The following is a 25,532-nucleotide window of genomic DNA, read 5'->3' on the forward strand; positions in this document are numbered from 1 at the left end:
AACTAAATGAGAAATAAGAGTTTTGTGCGCGTAGAAAAAGTCTGATCTTCCATTTAACTCGAAAGTGCTGTATGTATGTTTGGTGTAACTCAGCAAGAAGGTGAATAATAAGGTGGAGAGAGAAACCTCAGATGGGTACAGGAGTTAAGACACACACACACACACACATATAAATGACACAGACTCCAGATGATTCACATTTAATGCCCTGGGCTTTATTGTCTTATTTTAGTGAGAGTTTCGTCACATTTTTTTGTTTTTTAGTCTTTTCAGCCTCCAGGTGGGACAAGTAAACCTCAAGGATATATCCTGCCATTGGACTGGGCATTCAGATTGTGACAAAGACGAGAAGCACTACTAAGTAATGCTGCCTTTGTGCCTAACTCTTCACAGAAGAGAGTACATAGAATTCCCCAAAGGAAGGCACCCAATACTTGTGGTTTTTTTGGCCTTGCAGCCGTCTGGAGATTATTTTTTTTCAAAGAAAAAAGAAAGTAAAGAAAAAGGGGGAAGAGAGGGGAGATAACTGACATTCTGTTTTTGTTTTTTTTACCGCCACCCCTCCGCCCCCTGATTTTTTGTTAATAAAACTGGAATGATGAAACACGTACAGCGATTACTGCCCATTCACCTCCCTCGTCACCGATGCATGAACAAGTCACGAACGAACAAAAGAATGAAGTCTTTCAATGAACGAAAAGCTTACAATCAAGTTTACCACAAGAAAAGAAAAATACAAAAATAACTGAATTTTTGTTTTACAAAAATGTTCGTGGGATAAAACGGATATTTAGGGGACTCCGCTTGCATGAAAAAAAATGAAGAACAACCCCTTTAAAAACAAACGATACAAAAGCAGCATTAATATTTATCAAAATCATGACCAAAAAAAAAAAAACATCACAAAAAATAGTGCTTTAATCAGAAGCAGCAGAGGCTTCTGGGAAGAGACTTCACCCCCGTGTTGTTACTTGTGTTTGGGACAATGTTAATGGAAGCTCCCACGAAGAGGGGAGCACTGCCTCCTCTTCATCCTCCTCTTCCTCCTCCTATGTGTGTCACCATCGATTTTCACATGATCCACAGAGAGAAGCACAGGGACCCAAAATAAACGTGTGTGTGTGAGTGTGTGGGGGACCTGCTTTGTGTTCACACTATACAAAAATACCCAGGAGTCCGTAGCTACCTAACATTTACTACAGCACAGGAACCAACAAAGGTACAGTGTACAAATAAAAAACAAAAACAAAGCAGAAACAAAAGGAACTGTAAACACAGCACAATAAATAGATAAAAACAGCAGGCTCCGCACCATGCACATGTGATAAAACTCTTCTCTATACAACTCACACATCTCTCACACGCGCCACAAGTCACTTGGCTTTACTTTTTTTTCTTTTCTTTGCCTCCTTTAAAAGTTGGACTCCCAAGTGCAAAACATCACAAATGGACAGTTCTGTATTCAAGTAATATATATACAAGGGGGATATTACAAATATGTAGATACTGTACAGATACTAATTTTGCCATATTCATAATTTACAGATGTCAATATTTTACTTTAAACAAAAAAAAAGCGCTTTTAAAAAGTATGCGAATCGTCCGTCAGAGTCCTACTGTCCCTTTTGCATTCCCGATGCTCCGATGCACAGCACCGAGAGGGGACTCTGCACCGCTCCGCTACTACGTCACCTCCATGGCCACTGTGTTGTCCGCTATACTGTTCAGTGCTGGCTTGTCTTCGTCGTGATTATCCCTGTGGGGGAGAGAGGAGCGCCGAGATTAAAGCGGATGTTTTTTTTGTCTCTCTAACTGTCCTAGATCTCAGCCAACAGATCTCTACTGACGGAACATGCTGCGAGCTCTTCTTTCAGGCTCATTCATGTGGGTTCTCAGTTCTCTCTGGCAGACATTTAGATCCAAGATCCAACTGAACACCTAAACCACGGACTGTATGTCGATGCAAAGGCTTAACTGTTGCTCATCCACAAAACAAACATTACACAAAAAGGTAATCTGATCGTCAACAAGATTAAGTTACAATAAAGTTATCTTCTCTGCATATTTCTTTAAAAGTGTGTGTTTTCTGCTGTGTCTGGAACATGAAGGCGTTGTTAGAGACGATGCCGTAAGGAACCATCGTCTGATCGCCCACTTCTGTGCGGAGGCTTTAAGTCTGTGCAGCTTTGGTTTCCAGTGTAAACTATTAACGTCTGTTTGTGCTGCGTCAGCAGGAAGTCATTCAAATCAAAGATCTCTTTTGTCATTTCCTCACCGTGAGCCCATGTCCATGGACGATGCTCCAGAGACTTTGGGCATCTGCAGGTTGGTGGTGGCCGACAGCTTTAAGGCAGAAGGTGGCACGTTGCCGAGGGTCCGGGGAATGTGGCGTCCGGCCAGGCTGGCGGCCGACGGCACGCTCAGACAGATGTTGTTCCCGATGAGGACCTGAGTGGTGGCGGTGGCGGCGCTGCATCCCAGGATCCCCAGCGCTGCTGCTGCGTGGGCGCTGGAGGTGAGGGAGGTGGGGACGGCGTTGGCGGGCGAAGGGGTGGCCGAGTTGGAGGAGGGCTGGAGGAAAGCGGGAGCCGTGGAGGTGGTGGTGGTGTGCGTCGACTGGTTGGTCTGGTGGAGGGCCGCGGTGCTGCTGGAGAGATGCAAGCCTTTGAAAACACCTGGACAGAGAGAAGATGAAAACCATGAAACCACAGCAAGCTGCACGTTCATATGAACCTTTTTCTTTGGCGACACTGGTTCCACAGCACAGCACACAAAGACGGATTGTTTCATTTAAAGGATTTTTAGAGACTACCGAAAAAAAGAAATACGTTTCATGTGAGCACTTTCTTTCCCTTTCTTTCAGTACAGACAGACTGAAGATCTTCCTTCTCCACGGAGCACCACGACAAAAGCAAACACTCGTGCGGTGCGATTACTAAAATGAGCGACACTCACCTGAACCCGTCAGGACCCCGTTGACTCCACCTGCCAGCACCAGCTCCTCTTTGGACTTGAAGGCCAGCAGCTGGTCGGTGGTGACGAGTGCCGACGCAGCGAACTGGGCGCTGGCCTGGTCCAACGTCTTGGACGCGAGTGCCTAAACGGACACCAGGGAGAAAGCATGAGGGCCCCGTGCCAAAAGACCTGACCTGTATGAAAACGGCTGAAACCACAGAGTCAGCACTTATGCTGCCAGACAGGAAATGAGCCGGTGGATTAATACCGCTGGTGGGAATGAGGATGTTTCCCATTTCCTAGGGGTGAACTGTAAATGACTTCCATATTGGGAGAACTCTGGCTCATAAAAGCACGTGCGAGGAGTCCACAACACGATACAAACAGCTGACCTCTCGTACGACTGACCTGTGTGTTGGTAGTTGCTGCAGGGTTGTTGGCTTGTAGCTGCTGTTGGCTCTGCTCCTGCTGCTGTTTCTGCATGACGGCCAGCTGCTCCCGGTGCTGCTGGTACTGCTCTGCCGTGAACACTGTGGACAGGGAGGTGAAGACGCACCGGTCAAAAACATGGACTGTGCGGTTCAGTCGCTCTGAGACGCACGCTGACAACAGACCCAACAGGTAGGGTATCATATTTGGAGGGATTCTATACAGCCAATGCAAGGACTTGTATTAAAGCTAACAGCGGCTTATTCTTTGTGCAAATATGAATCTTTTTATCAAGCATTTACGTTTGGTCAGAAGGAAGATAAACCTCTGAAACATAGACTAAAACAGTCGTAAAGCTGGCAGCCTTTTAAGACAGGACCACCTCTATTTAATGACGTAAGAAACTTTAGGACCTGAAACAGCGCTCCTTATCAACATGCTCCCAGGATGCTTGTCAAAAAAAAAAAGAAAAAAAAAAAAAGAAAAAAAAAAAAAAAAAAAGAACGCAGCCACTGACACAAATTGATTTTCTTTTGTGCGTACACAAAAGCGACACCTCAGTGGGCTTTCAGGCAGAGACTCGAGGGTCTAGTAGATGTGGGCGTGTTGCAGAATAACTCAAGAGCTAGAAGTCCAGTTTGAAGGCTCGTCAAACACAAAGTCACAGACACACAGCGGGTAACACTCCTGAGGCCTGACTGTTCAGCTTTCACCCAGATCTGCCCGGTGATACGAGGTATTCTACCTGACTGCACAAATAATCCGTCATAATCCCCCTGGGGATAAATAAAGTACATATCTATCTATTTATTAATTGTTTAATATGCATGCTCCAATCGCATATCAAATCAAGAGCTTATTAAGTAACAGCCAACCTTATATGAAGTCTTATTTTAATGCATATATTTGTACTAGGGCTGGGCGATATGGCCTAAAAAAAAAATCTCCGATTTTTTTACAAAAAATCCGATTCACGATTTAAATCGATTTTTTCCCCCACAAATTTTTGCAGATGACAGAAGCTGTTGAAAACATTTTTTTATTTTATTTTGTGATGATTTTCCCTCGTAGGTTGATAAAAATAAAGTGCAAACAAAACCTGAACATTGTAGAAAGGTGCCTGTAGTATACAAAAAGTATTTGGTCACTCTTTTGTTTCCCTGAATCATTTAAATATAAAATTAAATTAAACATAACATTAAATGGCATTAAATAGTAGCCTTCCATTGTAAACAACTGTGCAAATGTAACTTTTTACACTAAGCTTTTCTAACTGAATACACTGATACAAACACAGCATGAAATAAAATGTATGTGACCCTTTAACATTCACATTTTCAAAAGTGCAACATCTGATCTAACATCAACATAACATATTTTGCACAGTAAATAAGTGCATGTAAACAAAATCAAGTGCATTCACAACATAACCAACAGTATTAAACAGTAGTGCATGTTTTTTCTAAATATTTTTTGCCAGGAAGACGGCATCGCTTGTGCTCCCGCGGTCCTGCTCCCTGCTCAGGGCGCAACGCTTCTCCCACTCGGCGGCATGCCTCTGTTTGAGGTGCTGCATTAAATTTGTTGTGCTGCTTGATTTTGTAGCAATAGCTTTTAGACAGACCTTACATCGTGGTGCTGTTTGTTCGGTGTCAGATGACATGAACCCGAACCATTTCCAGACCACCGAAGACACATTCTTCCCTCTCTTAAGAACGAGAGCTTCACTGCTGGCCGCCATTGTTTTCGTTTGTAAACAATGCGCGCGCACTCAACTACGGGAACCCAACGGGGGGGAGGAGTGGGGGCGATTTTCTCGATTTTCAATAAAACACATCGCCTTAAAGCACACATTCGAATTAATCGATTAAATCGATTTATCGCCCAGCCCTAATTTGTACATTAGCAGGAATGTAACAGCATGGAAGTGCTCCGTTCATGTAAATATGAAAGCACAGTAAAAATATGTTGTCCCTATAATGGTGATGAATAATGGTGTTGTCAATATTGACCAAAAATAAATGAGATTATCCTTTTGGCCGTAATTGTGCAGCCCTAATAGTGGCACATTTTTCATGTGAAGATTGTATTTCACGATCAGCAACAGCAAGAACTCGGAGGCTCAAGCCATAAACTAACGAGGACAGAACTACAAAATGTGCACATCTGCACAATATGAGGTTTTAAAATGGGATCAGTATCATGACTGGGTATTAAACCTCAGTAAACTGTTTAAAATTCAAAATAAGGTGTGTAAAAAAGCACTTGTTCACAGCAGACGTTTTGACTACGAGCCAGTGTTTTGTTAACATGGAGGACCAAACAGAAGCATGAAAGAACAGCCTGTGTTTCAACTAAAGGAGGAAATTACATTATTATATATGTGCCGAGATTAGATTTGTCTAGAAAAACACCAAAACAGAGCAACGCCCACTCATACCTCGGTGCTGTGGGCACACTCTACAACTACTATGTTTTAACCTCATTCCACTTTAACGACCAAAATAACCCTCAAGGTGGCAACCATTTCATTCTTTCACAAAATACAGGCACCAATCACAAAATAAGATATTCCTTACACACGTATTTTAAAACTGGGCCACTACTTTCACTACGTTTAAGGTTAGCAGTATGTTTAAATAATAACATTGTTCTGCACACTGCAGTTACAAAGTAAAAAAAAGCTTTACAGCAACAGAAACATACCACAAATTATTCTTTAGATTCCACAACATGTAACTTTCATTCTTGCAAAATCCAACTGACAGAAACAAAAAAAGACGGTGAAATGACCCGGAAGTACTAAGTGGCAACTGTTGTCTCTTCCTAAGTCCTTCCTCTCCTTCTCATCTTTCCTCGACCCTATATGTTCAAGGAATGTAGGAAATAACACGGGGCGTATTGTTGGACTAAATCATATCCCTTATTTGTTTGATTTTCTATCATTGAGCCAGCCCAACCAGTCCAGACTCAGTCCAGCAAGTCTCATGAATCTATTCATACCATTTCTAATGGACTCCCCCACATGAGAAAGGAATGAATGCATGTTGATGTGGAGAGAGGGGTTTGAGTGATTCACCAGCAACATCTACCTTTGAGGTGTCTCATCAGAACGTGTCACACAAGAGCAGCGGCAGCAGCGAGCCTCAGCTACACAACACTGAGCTGGCTTTCATGTCCAACTTTTTCATAAAATTTAAATTAAAAACAGCACCTCACATCATTTTATGCATAGAGAGTTTTTCCAATTACAGCCCTCCCCATGCACACCACGCAGGCTACAGAGAGGATCCTCTAATTGTTACAGCGGGCAGCATTGCCTGTCACAGCTTCTGGTTGAGCTCTAAACAATCAGGGAGCTAAAAATGAAGCAATCCGATTGGTTCATAGCCGTTGATATAACACCCACAGACGCTATATGTAGTCCAAGCAGGAACACAGCAACACTGCCTCCAGCAACACGATTTAGGAACTATCTGATGCTGTCTCGACACGAAACAGATTAAGCGGCCACACACACACACACACACACGTGTGAAACCTCTCCTGAGCCATCGGCAACCAAAACTCAGGGAGCAGAGACAGTGGAGCAACATAGTTGCCACGCCACACACCTCCACAAATAAAAGGCAAGCCTATCATCCGGCTGACGCTGGACAGCTTTTACCCCCAGAAGTCACTGCCAGAATCACTAACCTTGTAAAATGACAGCTTATCAAAACTGTATTAAATTGGCTCCTTGTGATGCCAAGACACCTTTTGCTTGCAACGCAATACTGCAACAAATCCATCTGTTCCACCAATGAAAATATTTAGCCGTACACTTTTAAGACGTACAAAGCCAAAGATGCAAAAGAACACGCTGAGCAGCATGACGGAGGAGACGGCTGACTCACCGTGGACAGGCGTGGCGGCCGGGCCGGTGCGGTTCTGGGAGCTGGCTCCTCCAGACAGGGTCCGGGTTAGTCCTGACACAGTCCGGCTAAAATCCCTAAATCCTCTGCGAGACAAGTCTCCTCCACCCAAGGGGTGATGGGATAGCGTCCGTGGTCTGAAGTGCCTCCAGCGGCAACATTTAATGTTCAAAAGAATCTGGCTGAGGTCCATAGGTGTTGGCGATGACGACGACGACAAGGGTGATGAAGAGGAGGGGAGGCGGGGGGAGCTGGTTGGGGCCGAGGTATTGGTTTCTGAGGTACTGGCGTTGGCGTTGCGGAGCGGAGACCTTGGAAGTGGCGAGGCGAGCGGTTCGGGCTCCGGGTCCGAGTCCAGCTTGATGCTGTCTAGATCTGTGTGAGCTCGGTCCAACAAGATCCTGAAAGAAAACAAAAACACATCAGAACAAATCCCCATTGCTGAGCTTTTGAGTCATACAATGGAAAACCATGCTGTGGTGATTATCAGTACATTACAACATCCTTAGGTTATGACTGAGGTCTTGGACGAGAGTGGCCATCCAATAGAACATTCGTGTAATTAGGATGTCCAGTGAGCCGGAACAGACTATAGCTGGCTATTGCACAAAAGACAACAGGACAAAAACATGCAGCTCTGCCACGAGTACACAGCAGAACACTTATAAAACTGAAGAGTCAAAGTTTAGTCGCGCAGCTGTAACGCTTAAAATCCAGAAAAACAGAGACAGCGTTTCTATTTTACAGCTCCAAAAAACAGCTGTAAAATGTTCTTTTGTCCTTTTATTTTGGCTCGAGGCTGGTACCAACATTGCACAGGCAAATAAACATAGCAAGCTCCATGTTCTCCAACATGATCAAGGATTGCTATCATAAGAGCACATCGTGTAGAAGAAGACTTTTTAAAATTCAGAGCTAGACGGGTCCCTCGGGCGATGAGGTTGATCGCAGACAGAAACAGAACATCTAATCTCGTGGCGGACGCCTGTGAAACAGATATGGCCTAACCCAGTCGGTCTCCTCCTAACACCTGGCCCCGTGGACGCCGCTGGCTAACTCCTCCGGTCGGTGTGCTTCATTCAATCGTCCCGTGTAATTACCGAGGAGATACGAGACAAAGCTTGCGGCACATTTTGCAGGTTTTAAACTCGGCGGAAGCCAAGTTCTCCGATTCGTCTCGAGGTTCGCAGTGACGGGTGAATCCCAAAATGGGAGTGTCATGTTCATCATTCCACCAGCCAGCTTGATATTCATAATAGAATGTGCCCGCCAAGTGATCGCTGGGAAGCTGCCAAAGAGCCGGTATGGTAAACAACCTCAGCAGCTACAGCCAACACTTGGCTCATTTCCCTCTCTGCATTGGTGCTGGCAGCATTCCTACACACATTTCATTTAATATGTTCCCAGACTTCATTTTCTTCACTGAGTTTGTAGGTTTTCATGCATATGAATGCATGAAGTATGTGCTGTGTGAACATTTCACACTTGCGCTTTACATCGCCAGAAGATCTACCGGATTAAAAGCTTTCCGATGTAGTCAAATTACCACGACTTGGAAAGAATCCTCTTGAATCCAAACATCACGGATGAAATCTCTGAAAAACCTAAAACGGACTGAACTCACCTGCCCCCTCTGCCCACGCGTCGCCGTGCCAGACCTATGCAGCGCCGCGGCATGTTCAGCGAGGTGAGACAGTAGCGGAAGCGCGGGTCTCCGAGCCCACCCTTCGACGGGCTGACCCAGGGCCAGTTGCCACTCTGGTCCGGACGAGACTGAAGGAAGGTGAAGAGGAGAAGCAGAACGAGAGAAAAGGAAGTCACATTAAATTAAGAACAGAGAAAGATAGAACAGAGAACAGGCGAGGCTTTATTATTGCATTGTTTTGTCAAGCAGGGTGTGGAAGACTAACAGCCAGACTGGCCGGCCTGGCTAATGGCTCTATAAATAGAAGCAGGGGAGTCACAGGAGGGCACTCACAGCGTAGTACTGACAGCCGGCCTTCCTCCTGAACGCATAGCAGCCATCTGGGTCATTCTCCTCTTCTGCCTCGGAGGAACCTGAATGGATCTGTACAATACAAACAACGGAAATAGATGAGACAACTTGGACCACACCTTTCTGTACACCGGTCAGCAAATTACGAGCCGACCGGGAAATCTAGTTGCTTAAGAACAGTCAACATTGGCTGTCTATGTTTAATATAAGCATCCGCATGAAAGCTACAGAGAAAAGACTGATGGCATCACGTTACCTGTGAGAAGGGTTCCTCGTCTGAGCTGGGGAAGTCGTACTGGTTGAGGTCCTTGGGATTGAACACAGAGGGCCCTGAATGTTGAGGCGCCGACAGAGGAGGGATCTTGGGCTTCTTTTCATATTTCCTTTTGGTTCGTACCGCCTCCGTCTTCTCCGGCTGTGAGGAGTGGAGGGAAACCGGGCTTAATGCTTATACTACAGTCTGCGTAATTTAGAAAAGGCATTTCAAGATGCAAAGCAACACCGTCGGCGGCAGTCCAGCGTTGGTGGTCTACGCACGAGCGGAGAGCGTGTGGAAGCGGGCGCGAGTAAAGGAGGCATTGATATGCAGATGGCAGCATGTGCCAGATGCCGCTGCCGAGCCAGATGGCTGCCCCCCCCCCCTCTCAATCCACCCCGTGCCACCGTTCACCCCAACTTCCCCACTGGGACGACCCCTCCCTGTCTGAACAGACTCCAACTCCACTAGGATTAGTCAGATCCCATTCAGCCCTGAGACGTAGCGGACAAAGCAAACAGAGAGGCAGGGACTCTCCGGCGCACGACTGCTGTGTAAAATCAGCGGAAGACGTGGGGGTTAGTGTGGTGAGGGGGGGGGGGGGGGGGCGGGGTTAAACCGAAAAATGAGCGTCTGTAAACAAAAGGGAAAAGTCAACCAGCTGGTGGGGCACAAGGAAGCGGAAAAAAGGGGGGAATAGTTGCCTCCCTGCAGGGGAGGGGAAGGGTTGTTGGACACTGGAGCTTATGAAGTTATAAAGAGAAGAGGTGACACGGAGTTCACAACACTGCCGGGTAATGAAGTGCTACATTGTCCGAGCATATGGCAACTTAGCCTTACATTAAATGTTGTGGGTTTGAAGGAGTCAGCACTTTAAGTACGTACCCTACCGCCTCAATGACATCACTGTGATTACCAGTGTGCGCCAAAGAGTGAAACACAACAGTTCCATGCTCCCAAACAGGCAATGACTTTCAGGAATGTATACCAGGTTGCCATTTTAAAGCATGCACCTTTTTACCAATGAAAATGTCAGGATCTCTTTTGAGTCCGTGTTGCATGTACAGCGCACCGCTTCAGCCATCAACAACGTGTGAATAGACTCAAGTGAACAAAGTCAATAACATTTTCTCGCTCATCAAGCGCGGCAAAGGACGGAAATCGTTTATTTCCATCTTGTTCCCGACGGTATCAGGAGGAAGCCAGTGTGCTGTGAATGTAGACGGCCTTACTTTCTTGTAGTCCTTCATATCCGAGTGGTCCTGGTGTCTGTACTGGTTACTGCTGGACGGGGGGATGATGGGGATGGTGTAGACGGGCTTCACCAAAGCCCGCTGTGCAAGTGCCTCTGCCATCACCTCGCTGCCGAAGTCGGGCATTCCATTCCTGACGGAAAGAGAGCAAAGGGTAGAGGCGGTCAGGGGGCAGATTCTCAAACCAACCGCAGAAAGGATTCAGGGATTCTTTTTTGGTTAAATTGAACCACTTCAGAGGAACAGGTCCCAGAAGTCCCAGTACAGCCAGCACTAATTAAAATACTTAAAAATGGACTCATGCATTACAAACAGAGCAATTGATTCAGAGGAATGGCTAAGTCTTACTTCAGACCAGCAAATTAAAAGGCATTATTGAAGTGCTTTTGGAAAGTGTTCTTGTTGTAAATTCATTATCCTAGTTCTGTCAAAGTAAACACTAAACAACGACTTTATTCATCCCAAAAACAACCGAGACTGATCAGTAATAAAAAGAGAATCGCAGCTGTTTCCCAACCAACATGTCAGTTATTTATTGACATTTACTGCACTAAGTTTCGCACTGCAGTAGTCCTGCTAATTATTGCATATTTGAAAACACCATACAGCCGTGGCCAACAGACAAAAGAACCTCAACTTCAGCAAAACACAGTGCAGACTCCACACGCTATGCAGCACACCTGGGTCACGCTACATGATATCATGAAGTGGGCCAGAGAAACCACCTATTGAGAGTGGAGTGGTCCAATCTAGGAGTGAACACTGGCAGCGATGCGCAGGCTGGAACCAGACCGGGATAACCAGAGGAAATTGAAATGTCACTACAAATCAAAAGCACTTCAAGGAGAAGGCTCCAATTTAAGCTCACACTGACAGCTGCTTTCAGAGCAAATTCATTCCATCCACACGTCATGTTTGGATGGATCGCAAAGGCTCAACGGGGGGAAACAAAAGAACAATTCAAAGAGGAGCTCGGCAAAGAAAAAGATAAACGAACACAGCAAATACAAACAATCTAGCGTGCTTCGCAACAGACTGGGAAAAGAATTCTAGCAGCCGCAGAGAAGTCAATGAGCTAATCTGCTCCTGACATGACTGAATAAAACAGCGAGCTCAAAATTCATAATGCATGCAAAACAGCGTACATGACTGTGGCCCCAATTAACACGAGCAGTGAGGCCTGACTCTACAGAATATATTTGGGGGGGGGGGGGGGGGGGGGGGACTTGACACTATCAATCTCCTAATGGCCTCTACTTGGGATTTGGACTTGGCGAGTAAACAAAAGCCTGATCAAACATGAAGGTTAACCACATAAGCCATCCAAAACACCGCACGTAGTAAAGGGCTGACATCGTCACCTTTTCAGGCTTTCGGGAGATAAACAATTAGTGTCGAAGCCTTTTCAGAACAGATCACAAAACACTGCTGGAGAGAACCAGAGCCCGGCAGCACATTATCCCCAAAAAACATATCTGTTCATGAACATGTGCCATCTTATACACACAATGCATTTAGCATACTCCTGCACCAGAAATCCCGGTGAAAAAGCCTCCCAATAGCAGCTACTCGCCTAACGAGCGAGTTGATGCGGTGCAGACAACCCTAACAGCCACTGCCGAACTCTCTCCGGGGGCCAATTTCCCCCGCTGCTCGTCCTTACCTCTTCTCCACGATCTCCAGTGTGAGGTGCAGCAGTTCCCTCTTGCTCTTTTCCCTCCTCTTGATCATCTCCAGGATGGTGACAGCTCGGCTCAGGTCCCTGCGCAGCTTCAGCATCTTCTCATACGATGCCTCGTCGTTCTTTCGATTCTGGAAATGGAACAGCGATGATTCACACATAAAGCCAGGATGTGCTCCCATTTATACCACAACTTTTTTTTCCAGACACAAAGTTACAGAGGCTGTCAATTGTTTTTTTAAACTCAGGAGGTACAGCTCTTTGGTGATAATTGTCCCACAATGGATAAAAACAGCACTGCCCTTTTAAATAAAAGAACAGTTTACAACTACCAGGCCAGCTAGAAGCCATCATTTGCATGCAAACGTCACAGCCACAGATTCCTACCTTCCTGGTCTGCATCTTCTCCGTCCGTCGGCGGAAGGCCACATAGGGGTCGCTGGTGCTAGAGCCGTCCCTCTTCTCCTGCTTGACGTTGGGGATGAAGGAGCTACCCTTGCTGGTTTTCCTCTTGCGGCTCCAGTAGTCAAACACCTCCTTGATCAGCTCGTCGTCGTCCTTCAGCAGCAGTTTGGCCTGCTGGAGACTGACGAGCTGCGGAGCAACAAAGGACAGACCCCGAGTCAGTGGCCACAACAAAACACGGAGAGAAACCATGGGGCTTTTAACATGCTGCAGTCATTTCAAACAGCCAAAAAACACAACAAAAAGTGGCGTTTTTGGCATTCAGCAGTGTGGTGGAGTCTTGTTGCCTTCAGGCACATGTCATAAACTCATACTTCTAAGTTTGACAGTATGGATTTAAGCAGCCCAGTCATTCGTCAGCGATGACAACAACTTAACGCAGTAGCTTGGAGTAGAAAACACAGTACCCTTCCTTAACTGTTAAAGAAACCCAAGGACTCATGCAATGACCGATCAAGTTACTAAATGACAGGGTAAGAACCAGTATTTAATAAAGCACAGCCTAACTCAGTAGGCTTATCTATTATGTGGAAGAGTAAAGCCAGAGATGTGTTTGTGCCAATACTAAGCAAACCAGTATTTCTCCCCACACAGTACCTGCTGTCCGCTGCCTTTCTCCAGTCGGTCGATCATTTCTTCAAACTGCAGGGCTGTGATTTCCATTTTCTTCTTCAGCTTATTCACAAACGTCTCATCCTCGGAATCTAGGTCGTAGTCCGGCTGCTCTGTGTCCAAACTGAAAGCTGTGAGACGGAGAAGAAGAGTTGGTCACTGAGGAGACGGACACAGACGCATTCACTCACAGGCATCGCCAGGAACAGGACTGAACAGGACGCTTCATCGCTTCAGTAAACACTGCTTGAGCCGGCTGCACTGTGCATGAACTTCAAGACGTATTATTAAATCATGATGACATATTGATGGATACTAAACATATTTCGTAACTCAGCGGAGAAGAAAAAAGCCACAGTATGCAGTATGTGTTGGATTTGACGTCAGATTAGGAACCTTAAGTGTTTCAACAGCAAATATGATCTACCAAAGTCTGGAAAACACAAGCCATGGAGTATGAAATGCAGATGCTTTTGTCTTAAACTACTGCCAAACTTTGTTAAAGACATCAAACACTAATTCATGATGACAAAGCAGTAAAGCACTGTGCTAGTGTTTGGTTCTGTGCCTTCAGCAACTCAATGAAGCAGTGCTTCAGGACAAACACCAGCATCCAGGCTGGGAACTTAACCAACCACTTAGTAAATATTTCCCGTATGATATTCATTTTTCACACACCGTCATACCGGTGCATAGCCGAAACAACTGCTGTCACTCTTCAACAGGCAGCTAAGTATATTGTTCGCCGCTTAGAGCGCAACAGTCGGCGCTAGTTGTCTTAACTGTATTGACAGGGACCCCTAATCATGGTTATAACAACAATTAATAACCAACAACTAACGCTCTTTAACAGGGAAAAACACCACGACACAACAGTTTGTGACAAATAAACAATGTGTAACACTAATAATTGTATATTTATAAAATTACACCGCCGAACGGCATGCTGGGTATAGCTCGCTAGCCAGCCCGGTAGCACAACAGTCTTAACAGCTGGGAGAGGTTTTGTTGCCGCTGGTCAACACGAGCAACTTACTCCATCACCTCAGCAGAAAACACGAGTTGGAATACCAAGAGTGTGACGACGGCCGTCGGATTCGAGGCCGTCAACCGGTAACGTTAGTGCGAGTGAAACAGTGAAGCCAAAGGGTCAGACATCGCTTGAAGAGGCATTTGCTCAAGGCACTGCATATGACAAGAAAAGCATACAAATTTTTGGTCATACCACCCAGCACTAATCTCAAGCCGTAGCCTGGAACATAGTGGTCTAGTAAAATGCAGGAAGTGGCAGTCTGTTGTAATCCTTTCTGGACAGAAAACACATGGGTTGACTGCAGTGTCCCCATCTTGGCGCCAACGTAATAATCACATTAACTTCAAACCCTGAAGCATTTGGAAAGGTATGCAGCATTCCTTCACACCGCCCCATATTTAATCTGTTAGATAACAGAAACACTGAGCTGAAAACTTCCCTCAGGTTCACTTTGCTAATTCAAACACAGTGCACCTAACGGCTGCAGTACACAGCAAAGCAAACAAAATGCCTTTTCTCTCCTCCAGATATAATCAAGTCATTGTAGGAACCAAAAAACAAACCAGGTTTTCAAAGACCGCAAACACAGCACAGAGGGATGTGTGACAGCACTTCATTTCACCGGTGCAAACCTGTCAAATTCAATTTTGAATGGAGCGTAGCGTCAGTGAAATTCCTCCTGCAGTCTCAACCGATAACCTACTGACCCCTAATTTGTATCACCCATGCAGAGCGCCGCCAATGCTTTTAAACATTTTCTGAATCCACACATCTGCTGCGAGACCCTCTGGGGACGACAACCATCTCAATGTAACACACAGCGCGTGTCAAGACAGATGTGCCTTCCCCACGTGAAGTCTGCAACACCGCTGTGTGCGATTTCCCACATGTGGTTGTGATATTTAGTGTCCACATATAACCTGCTGCATGACAAATGTTTTTAGCACATGATCTGACATAAATGAGGCCTGCGTATTCAGCAGAAAATCCGGACTGACATTCACAATAACAACGAACAGCTCCACAAAACCCCAAACTTATACAAATCTCTCTCAATCAGCGGCGTAAACCCGCATCAGACACACCCGGCATCATCCGAACGGCAACATCACCACGTGCTGACAGACCACTAACACAGCTAAGAGGATAATCCTGTTTGCGAGCGGGCCGCTACTCACGCTGTATGTGAATAAGCTGCTTTGGCATCTTGAACTCCCCGGGGTAGAGGGACTCGTAGTGTGTGATGTTGCGCTCTGCCTCGGGGACGGGGATGACCATGTTGTCTCGCTTCTCGCCGTATACCTGCTGCGCTGAGATGGCCCGCTGGAGATGGTGCTCCTGGAAGAGAGAGAGAAAACAGCTGTTTACAATAGACTGTCTTCAATCTAAGGAGCTCTGCAGAAGTTAAACTGTCGTCTTGAGTTAGTTGTGTGCCGTTCTTTTTCTCCCAGACGTGATCACACGAACAAAGCAAAGTGAATATCACATTTAGGCCCAAACTGCTTTTCATACATAATCAAATATTCGATGCATCCTAACATAAGTATGGTGGTGTGTAACTGGAATAGAAATGAGCAAGATTGATTTAGCTGGTGAAAAAATACAGCGTTTATGACATTTTTTATTTGTTTCTAGATAAAGTGAATACAGGAACTTTCAGACAGGATTAACAACCACAAAACCAGCAGATTTTCCAAGTTACCAATATCAACATACGGGATTGAGCAGCACAGGCTTAGAGGGTTAATTAACGTGGCTTGTGGCAGAGGATCTTGAGGTCACAAGCCTCAGCACAATCACAAATGACAGCTCACAAGAGGAGCGATTACAATCTCAAACTCTCATTACACTCGCTGGATAATTTATTAGCACAATATGTTCCAGAGGCGATGGTGAAATAGTTGTACAATGTGTAAAAAATAGAAAAACAACATTTCCCCTTTTTTTGGAGCTGTTTTTTTTGTAATGGGAATTATAGCTTGCCCATTACAATGAGTACAAAACATGCTGGCAATTATCCCAAAAACGCATTTCCAAAACAGGATCGGGCTGTCACAGTCACGTAGCAGCCTAAATCCTTTTCAGTTCCTTTTGCTGATCATCTTCCAATGTTTCCTGCCTTTTTCTAGCTGATTTTTCAACTGTATCTCTCATTTGTCTTGGCTTGTCTAGCAGAACATACTATTTGTCATAACATCACAGTTCTCAACGCCGTACCTCAGGAGAAATGAGTCACCGGTAGAAGAATGGTGTAGGATTCGGGGTGCTGAACACAACACGCTGAGATACAAGGAGCAAGTGCACCGGTGTGTCAATCCAATAAGAGTACAAAGAGGTGAGATTCAGTCGGAGTAGTAGTACTTCAAAGCATGCGCTCTCTGGAAAACACGTCATTCTGAGCCCTGCACGGGTAACCCTACTATCACAACAGTGACTCACTGTTTTCGTTTTGCGGCGACTCACAGCGAGAGCCGGTCACAAAGTTAAGACAGAATGTGCAACAGCATCTTCTGGGACGGATTTCTTTTCTGAGTCACGGGATCAAATATTTCTCCAGCGGCAAATCTGGAACTTTAACTTGGCAGCTCTGCAGGAACTCATCAGGCACAGAATGTTTTCACAGTACAGTCGCTTAAAAAATGGATTGGCTAGAATATAAGTGAAGAAGTACTTTCAGCATCACAAATATTGCAGCTTATTACAAATGTATGCCGACTCTGTAGTGAAGTCTCTTTGCAGGCCTTCTCTCGGCGGTTGATGCAACAGATGGCCCATCCTGCTCCAACAAGGATTTTAACAGGGCGCCTACTCATTTTACACATTACACACTTGTTTCACAGTTTTTTTGGGGAGGATTTTGAGATGTGGGTCAGTATTCAAAGACATCGCAATTGTGGCCAAAACCACGGATGTGAGCGGCTAATTGTTATTACATGAAAACCGTTGGACACACTTCCGCACTTTGGTGGGCGTTTAAGTGGTTAGGGCCTTAAGTGGGATGCAAAGCCAGGGGGAGCTCTGAGTGGAGTAACAGGAGAACCATATCAGAGCTGTGAGCTGGCATGAAGGGACACAGCATGTGTCCAGAGCCAAACCATCTGCCCCTGGTAAACGTATCAACAAGCCATTCACTGTGCACGCTCTACAACCAATACACAAAGAAAACAGCTTATTGCGTTGGCCACACCATTGTCAAGTTATCCTTAAAGTGAAAGTGATCGCACGAGAGGATTCAGGGAACATCCATCACACACTGCCTACTCGTTAGTGGCTCTAGAACGACGTTGGGATGTGAACTTACACGTGCCACAAACAACTTGCCATCTATTCACAGATCCCTGGTAATTTGTCACCACGGAAAGCTGAAGAGCTCCTCAAACCACGGCTGAATTTGGCATGTTCACACAAGCAGATCACAAGTTTTGTGCTGTATTTGGCTTTGATTGTTGCAGTGTGTGCAGACAATCCAGCCAAGCTTGATGAAACTTTTTTTTCCCCGCACAGCCTTATTCACTGCCCATAAATACACAATAACCTGCACTGAGCCACCAGTGTGGTGTGATGCTACAGTTAACAACTCTTTACTTAGCCAGTCGAATCCGCTTGGTCTGAAACAGCAGAAGCTGTGGTTTCTCCGTCCCCAGAACTCGGCTTCGCTCAACTTTAAATGTGGCAAAACACACTGTCTAGCATTCTTGCTGTTCCCCAAGCGCTTAGTTGCCGTTTAACAGCTGAGAACACATAAAAACCTATTATATTTGGAGCATACTGCCAGTCTTAACCAATGATTGCAAGCAAAAGCTACACTGAAGGGAGTCGTGTCTTGAAATAGAAAAACATTTAACATTTTATTGACACGTACATATAATAGTTGTGTGTTGGTATAGAAGAGCTGTTGATAAAGACAGTTATAAGTAGAAATGGAAATGTGGACATCTAAATAATACCTCTGATTTTGCTTAATTACATTGTGCAGTAAAACACGGAGACATGCAACCATTCACACTTTCATTTTAAATCTCCAATTCACCTAACCTCAAACTGTGGGAAGGAAACCAGAGCATCCAGAGGAAACTAACCGTATTTCTAAAAGTCCAAATGTAAAATACGTTTCTTCATAAATATTGTACGCACCATTACTCAGCGCCACTAGTTACAGGGCTCCGATGACAAGCAGACGCTGGCAAACACAAGGACGTCGCTTCAAGGAGTCGTCAGCCGATGTGACCTGACCTCATGTACACTTTATGAACCAGCGCTTAACCAACGCGGCGCTGGGTCTGTTCTCCCGAGTAACTTGTCAAACACATCCTCAACAAGCGCCCCCACTGTCTGACATGCTGATGAAACCTGAGCTTTGAGAGTTAGAGAAGCGGCATTAAAAGTGAGCGAGAGGAACCAATTAAACCTGAGCCCGACCCCGAGTTGCCTTCGCACGCGTCTGTAGAGGATATCTAGCGTGGCTCCGCTGAGCTGCCTCAGACTCCAAGATATCCTGATCTTTTGCAGCTGTGATCCTCACAACCAAAAGGTTCACAGCCTGGGATTTCCTCTGCCGAAGAATTGGGTGAGCAGGGATAACGGGGCTTTTGAGAATGGCACATGGGAAAAGGGAACTGGGTATTTATAGGACCTCTTGCAACTGTCTGTTTTAATCAGAGTTTAAAGTTCACATATCACGACTGAACGTTTGTATCAGAAGCACCGAGTCGACTGTATTCTGTATAATAAATACGTAAAGAGGCAAGAGTTGGAGGACACGTGAAGAGAAAACCCAACTGGATGATAATGATGGCTGTTAACGGCAGACAGCGGGCACGAATGCTGAAACCCCTCAGTCAGAGTCAGCCTAGCTCCTACCTGCTCTGCTTCTCACCCCAGGAAATATCAAAACCTACAGTTCTCTTGTTCTTTCCACACAAAAGGATCTGGGACTGCGGAGACTTCAGAGTGCTGCTTTCTGCCATGGCCACAGATATAAAGAGAGAGAGACAAATGAAAATCTATTTTTTCTTTCACAGCACCACGCGTTCCTTTACATTAAATGTTCAAGAAAAATATGACTACTTGAACAAAAGCGTGGCCTCCAGCAGGTGTTTTCAGCAACCAGAGGAAGGAGAGGAAGACTTGAGCAAGGCATACACCCCCACCTAACATCCATTAAAGCACAGCGATGGATGCAATGAAACAAACATGGCCTCTAATAAACCACCACAAAACACCAGAATTATCTAAGAAGCAAAGCATGCAACACCGCAGTTTGGTGCAGAAGAGCCATACAACTGCAGAGAGGGTGTGTTCCTTCAAAAGCTTGTGTGGTCATTGTGACACGTTCTTTTTATTTTCAGTACCGAGACAAATTAATTATCTACGGCACCTCAACACGTACGCACACTTTTCCCTCGTTATCAAAGAATATGGCGAGAGAATCTGAGCGAAACAGGATTCATCTTCTCCGTGTTTTCTAATCTTTACTCGCAATTTATTATGCAAACGACGTACTTCTTTATGAGCTCCCTTGTTTGTTTCTTCTTGTGCAAACGATGAGACTTTAATGAGTCGGCCATTGTCTATTTGACCCTTGTGAACAGGATTTGATTCATCTCCATATCCAACCATCAGTGCAAATGTAACAACCACAGACTCCCTGATTAGGCGATGGGACACAACGTTCCTGCTGGCCACCGTCATGAATTTAATCTGCTGCTTCTACATGGCACTGAAAACGCACGGCCTTAAAAACACAGCACGTCCACATGTGACGTCTGTTGAAAGCCATAGGGGAGCACAGCAGGACAGTTGTTTTATGCTGCGCAGGACACACATTACTAATGAATGAAGTGCAATGTTTCCAGTTCCGTTGCAACTACTAATCGCGCACAAATTATGCTTTTAGAGGTTAATTATTTCTGTCAGGTTTGATGCTGTGAATACTGATGAGGCAGACATACAAACTTATTTTTGGTGATTCAAATGAGCCAAAACAAAGATCAGCTTATCGCTCATAAAACTGCCCCGATATGGACAACCTGGGTTACAAAAACATATTGCTTCCTGTGTGTGCGTCTCTCAATGCCAGCCCGTCATCAAGATAATTATGCGTGTTTCCTCGCTTCTTAAATCAAAAAATATTCTCAGGTCAGCATGTGGTCAGTCTGCCAAGCTCGGCACAGCGAGACTCCATTGTTGCCTGACAGGATGTGGGTCAGGGAGCTCAGCCACGCACAGCCTCGTCGTAAAACTGTCCTCTTTACCTCTACCGTCACTCTGTTATGTAATGCCGCTGTGTGTGTGTGTACAGTAGGTGGGGAGGAGGGCCCGCAGGGGGGGCAGGATTTCTGCTGACTCTGCGGGGGGCCCGTGTGTGCGCTTTCCTAGTGTTTGTGTCTGCTGAGGCATCTCGGCGGCATAGAGGGCTCTCCTACTGATACACTAGACGTTAATGAGTTCTGTCCAACTGTAACATGCTATTGAGTAACGACAACATGCATCTATAAATAATGTAACAAATCTAAAAGCAGATCAGGTAAAAGGTGTAGACGTTAGCGTGCGACCGCGTGCTCTGCAGAATAAGTCACAGAGTTTGACCCATGCTGAGAATTCAATATTGCTATATCTGAGCTGCAGCCAACTTGACAAGCTGTGTTTTAAATGGGTTGTACATGTATGACGTACATGATAGTCTGTCTCATTTCTATAGTTAAACGTGAGTAAATAACCTGCTATGCACAGGTGTAAACAAGCTGGGATAAAGTAGCACAAGAGGGTCCACAAGCTCAAATAACATAAATATTACCCAAAACAAATACCTGATAAGTGAGTAAACTATGGCTCTTAATGACAATCCAAACATCCATATGGTCTTAGTTCTAAACAACATCCTGCACGACAACTTCACAGCAATGTGTAAACATGCTAAGATAAATTCACTACACTCACAACTGTTTACGACCCACACACTTGATCTGTAATGGTGCCTTTGAAGTCTGTTTTCATTAATAAATACACTTTAAATGTGGCCACAGTCAATACAGGTGTCACGCTGAAAAAGCAGGAATGCAGCAGTCTCTAGGATAACACTACCATGCATGTCAAAACGCATTATGCTCCCATGACACTGTTCAGTCCTGCAGGATATGCAAGATATTTCCACCCCTTCTCTCTCTCTCTGCAGACAGTGTGTAGCACACATGGCAGAGCGGAGCTGTCAACACGCAACACCTAGCTGTCAAACCGGGCTTTGGGGTGGTGGGGGGGCTCACTGTCTCCCCCTGGCACTCACTCGCGGAAAGTACACCACGTACCGAGGCCTCTACTCCCGCTTTGCCTTTTTTAACCAAAGAGAAAGTCAACAAAATGGTGGAACAGATGCAAGTCACGTGACTCGGCTTTGTGCCTTTCGGGCCGCGATTTCACGCCAAACGAGCAGACACAACACGGCTCGCGAGTTAAATATCGCACCGCCGCGACCTCGCGACGACCACCGCGGCGGAGCGGGCTCGTAATATGCAGTATTTCGTCGAGATCCGTCGTGTGCGCGAGAAAAAAAAAGAAAAAAAAAAAGAGACAGAAATGGCGGCCATTTTGCACAAGCTTGCGCAGGCAACATAGTGGCGCCCCATCATATGCGAATACACGGGCCAAAGAGATCCGCCATCAGTCGGGCAGCAATGGAAAAAAAAAAAAACATACCGATTCCTCCTCTTTTTCCATCCCAGTCGGCATCTGCGGCACCGCCCGGTTGATCGAGGCATATTCGTGCAGGTCTGGCAAATCCTCGCAGCGGAAGACGGGTAGAGGCTTACTAGCATCCAGCGCCCGAGCCCGAAACGACAATTTACTCATTTTATTTTTTATAATAAAAGATGGAGCATGAATCTATTCGATCTGCTAGAAATAACAGCAGGTCTGCTTCGAGTTCTCATGGATGAATCTGTGACGGTCTCCAGGAGTCAGCCGGTCGATTGAGGTCCGTAGCAGCGCGAACAGAGCCGGGCAGGCCCGGGTCTCGGTCGCTCTCTGTCGGTCTCTTTTTTTCGTAGGCTCCGCTGTTCCTCCCCGGTTCAATACGCCATGGCCAACATGGCGGACATTACAAACTCATGCAGCTCCTCCAGCTCGCTCCAAGCGGCCCAACCCCCTCGATCACACAAACCAGCCATTCCCACGCAGTTTCGCACGCGTGCGCGCTCGCGAGACCCTTGGGGTAGTGGGTAAGGAGGGAGGGAGGACCGACGGTGGGGGCGAGGTGCTGGATGCTGATGAAGGGATGTGAACTTCGGGATGTTCTCATTTTTGGATGATGCTGACGTACTCAAAACATAATTTGTTATCTATGTAAAAAAATGTTAAAAATAACTGCAGACGTGTCTGTCACAGGACAAAGATAAAAAAAGCTCATATTTCAGGTAAAAACACATTCATAAAAGGTTTTCCGACTGTTTTTTAACACACAATTTATAACTTCTGTCGAGCTTTTTAGAATTAATGTGCAACCAAAAATAGGACACCTGTTCTGCTTCAGATTCAATTATTTGGCAAACAGCGCCACCCTGTGGAATAACCACTAACATGCAATTAGAAGTTAACTTTTTTATCTGTTTATGCCTCAAGATTTATAAACCGAGTCAAAACATTCCCAACCCCACAACTGTGCCATCAATATACATTTTTAACACATACATAAATGCACCTTTAAACAATGTAATTAAATAGTTGGGCAATAAATACAAATTTAGTGACTTTCGTGAGTATATGTGATGTTTGATTATGACAAATTTAAAGTTGTTTACATTTTGAGTTCATTTCTTTGAGCTATCCCTTGAGCAGTCGTCCATGCTGACGGAAAATTACGACACGCTTACTAAAATTGATAAAACGATGCTTTGCAAGATGCAAAAACACACTCAAGCACTCTATACATAAAATCACTGATGCTCTCTCGACAACGATCCTGGCCATAAACAGCATGCTACGATGTTATTGTTTTCAAATGGTCCTTATGTTGATGTTATGACCACAACAAGCGCAGGATAGATCCTTGAATTTACCCCTTCTCAAGCAGGAGAAATCTGTCATTTAAGTGTTGCGTCATCCCAGTCTTCTTCTTTGTAAAGTAGTCTTCTTCTGCTGCCGTAGCCTCTTCGATGAGACATGTAAGCAACCTCCAAAGCTAATTTGTGAATCGCTCAAGGCGACGTGTTGTGGCAGAAATGTTTAACACCACAATCTAAGTCAACAAAATGAGAAGAAAATTTGTTTTTTGTCTGCAAACAGCTACTGAACATCTTAACACAAGGTTGAATGTTTGATTTAAATGTGGCCCAAAAAGAGGGGCTAAGTATGAATTCGGGACACACTCTTGATATTTGGTTTCTCAGCATATGGTACGCCAAAGAGTTACACACACACACACGGGCAATAACTGCCACTTCAATAGAACAGTTCAGAGCTGCATGCTTCAGATAATAGGCCTAATTATTAAGTATATTCATTAAGAACTGATATGGAAGCTCACTCATGCCAAACCTCCTCCTTGCGGACCAAGAGCAAGCCTCATTAAAGATGTTTCAGTGTGCAGACATATTTAAGGTGGACCCTGATCTTTACTTTGTTAGGGTACGAGATATGTAAATAATACTTGATATAGTCATATCAACACAGAAGGAGAGAGACAAGAAATGCAAAATAACCTGTAGGCGTTGGTGAGATATCCTGCAGGCATGAGTGCGTCATACAGATGTGGAAGACCGACGTGATCATCATCCATTTGGGAGGCTCACAGCTGCAGACCATAATGGAGACCTGTGAAACAGAGTCACAATAAAAACTGTGAAACACGTGATTAACAGGGTCTAATTACATGATTAATGAGATTTATTAGCCACAGAGATGCACAGTGGGTCAGCAAATTATTGCCACGTTCTTAATTTTCTTCTCTGCTGGGCATTCATTATATTCATAAACTGAAATATTTGGGATCGCTGGTCAGAAAATATGGAGCAGGATTTGACGATTACCTACAACACACACACGAGCGTTCTCACGTGCACACATGTTCTTTAGTCAATTCAAACGATGGTATGAATTTACTCCAGGGAGCCTTTAAGCCTGTCTTTAATAATCACAAGAGTCCACATCAGTACAAATCTATATATCGAAGAGTACAGAGACACGACACAGAAAAGAGTCAGAAATGGTCTCAGCGTATTATGTGGACCATGAAACGCTACGAAGCCGATTACAAAGTAGCTTTTAACGGGTTTGTATTCCCCCCTTTCGAGCCCACAGATCAGACACAGCTGTGTTTGCTTTGCACAGCGACACCGAGGCTAGCTGACATGCGGCTAACGTTAGCTTACCCTGACCCTGCGCCATTTACCAGCCTAAGCTAACAGTGTGCGGACAGGCTGGGCAACAGTTTAATTTGAGCTTTGCCGCAATTGAAAGGCGTCTCTCTCGATTCCCCGCAAGGGAAACTAGCCTGAACAGGAGTTGCAACTTACCTGCTGCTAGCAAAGCCACAGAAGAGGAGGAGGATGATGGCAGTCCTTCTTCTGGTTGTCATGCTAGCCCCAATGCTAACGCTGGTTAGCTCCCTTCAGGACGCCTCTCAAGAGGATTTTTAAATGTTTAATCTTTTGAAAAGTGCGGTGAAGTCGACCGTGAGAGGACGCTGGAGACAAAAGATACGGGCAGAGAACGTGTTATCCTGTCGCTGACGGTAAACTTGTATAGTTCGCTGAGGTTACTTCCACCAAAAATAAAAAAAAGACCCAAACTGACCACCGAGCCACTTTGCAGGCGAATTGTGATTGGAGAGTGAAAGCCACCAATCACCTGTGGAGAGCTCGTGGAGGATGAGCTCACTGGTCCCCCCGCCCACCCACTAATGAAAAATAATAATAATACAATAATAATAATAATACAATAATAATA

At 45.2% G+C, this 25,532-nt stretch overlaps 1 protein-coding gene across 2 annotated transcripts; it reads right to left on the reverse strand.

Annotated features, from left to right (window-relative positions):
* Positions 1 to 200: 200 nt before the first annotated feature.
* epc1a (enhancer of polycomb homolog 1 a) lies at positions 201 to 25,184 on the reverse strand. Of its 2 annotated transcripts, XM_079292109.1 has the most exons (15): positions 25,100 to 25,184; positions 24,287 to 24,398; positions 15,773 to 15,932; positions 13,547 to 13,692; positions 12,872 to 13,078; positions 12,467 to 12,615; positions 10,783 to 10,936; positions 9,551 to 9,709; positions 9,277 to 9,366; positions 8,923 to 9,071; positions 7,281 to 7,699; positions 3,364 to 3,485; positions 2,956 to 3,097; positions 2,276 to 2,675; positions 201 to 1,756 (listed from the first exon to the last, which is right to left on the reverse strand). In XM_079292109.1, exons 3-15 carry the CDS (start codon positions 15,870 to 15,872, stop codon positions 1,684 to 1,686), a joined length of 2,310 nt encoding a protein of 769 aa, XP_079148235.1. In that variant the 5' UTR covers positions 15,873 to 15,932; positions 24,287 to 24,398; positions 25,100 to 25,184; the 3' UTR covers positions 201 to 1,683. The 2 variants fall into 2 exon arrangements, with proteins under 2 accessions (XP_079148235.1, XP_079148234.1); XM_079292108.1 differs by lacking the exons at positions 24,287 to 24,398; positions 25,100 to 25,184 and adding an exon at positions 22,287 to 22,650.
* Between the last annotated feature and the right edge of the window lie 348 nt (positions 25,185 to 25,532).

Source organism: Melanostigma gelatinosum (genome assembly GCF_949748355.1).
Source record: "Melanostigma gelatinosum genome assembly, chromosome: 20".
NCBI lineage: Eukaryota > Metazoa > Chordata > Actinopteri > Perciformes > Zoarcidae > Melanostigma > Melanostigma gelatinosum.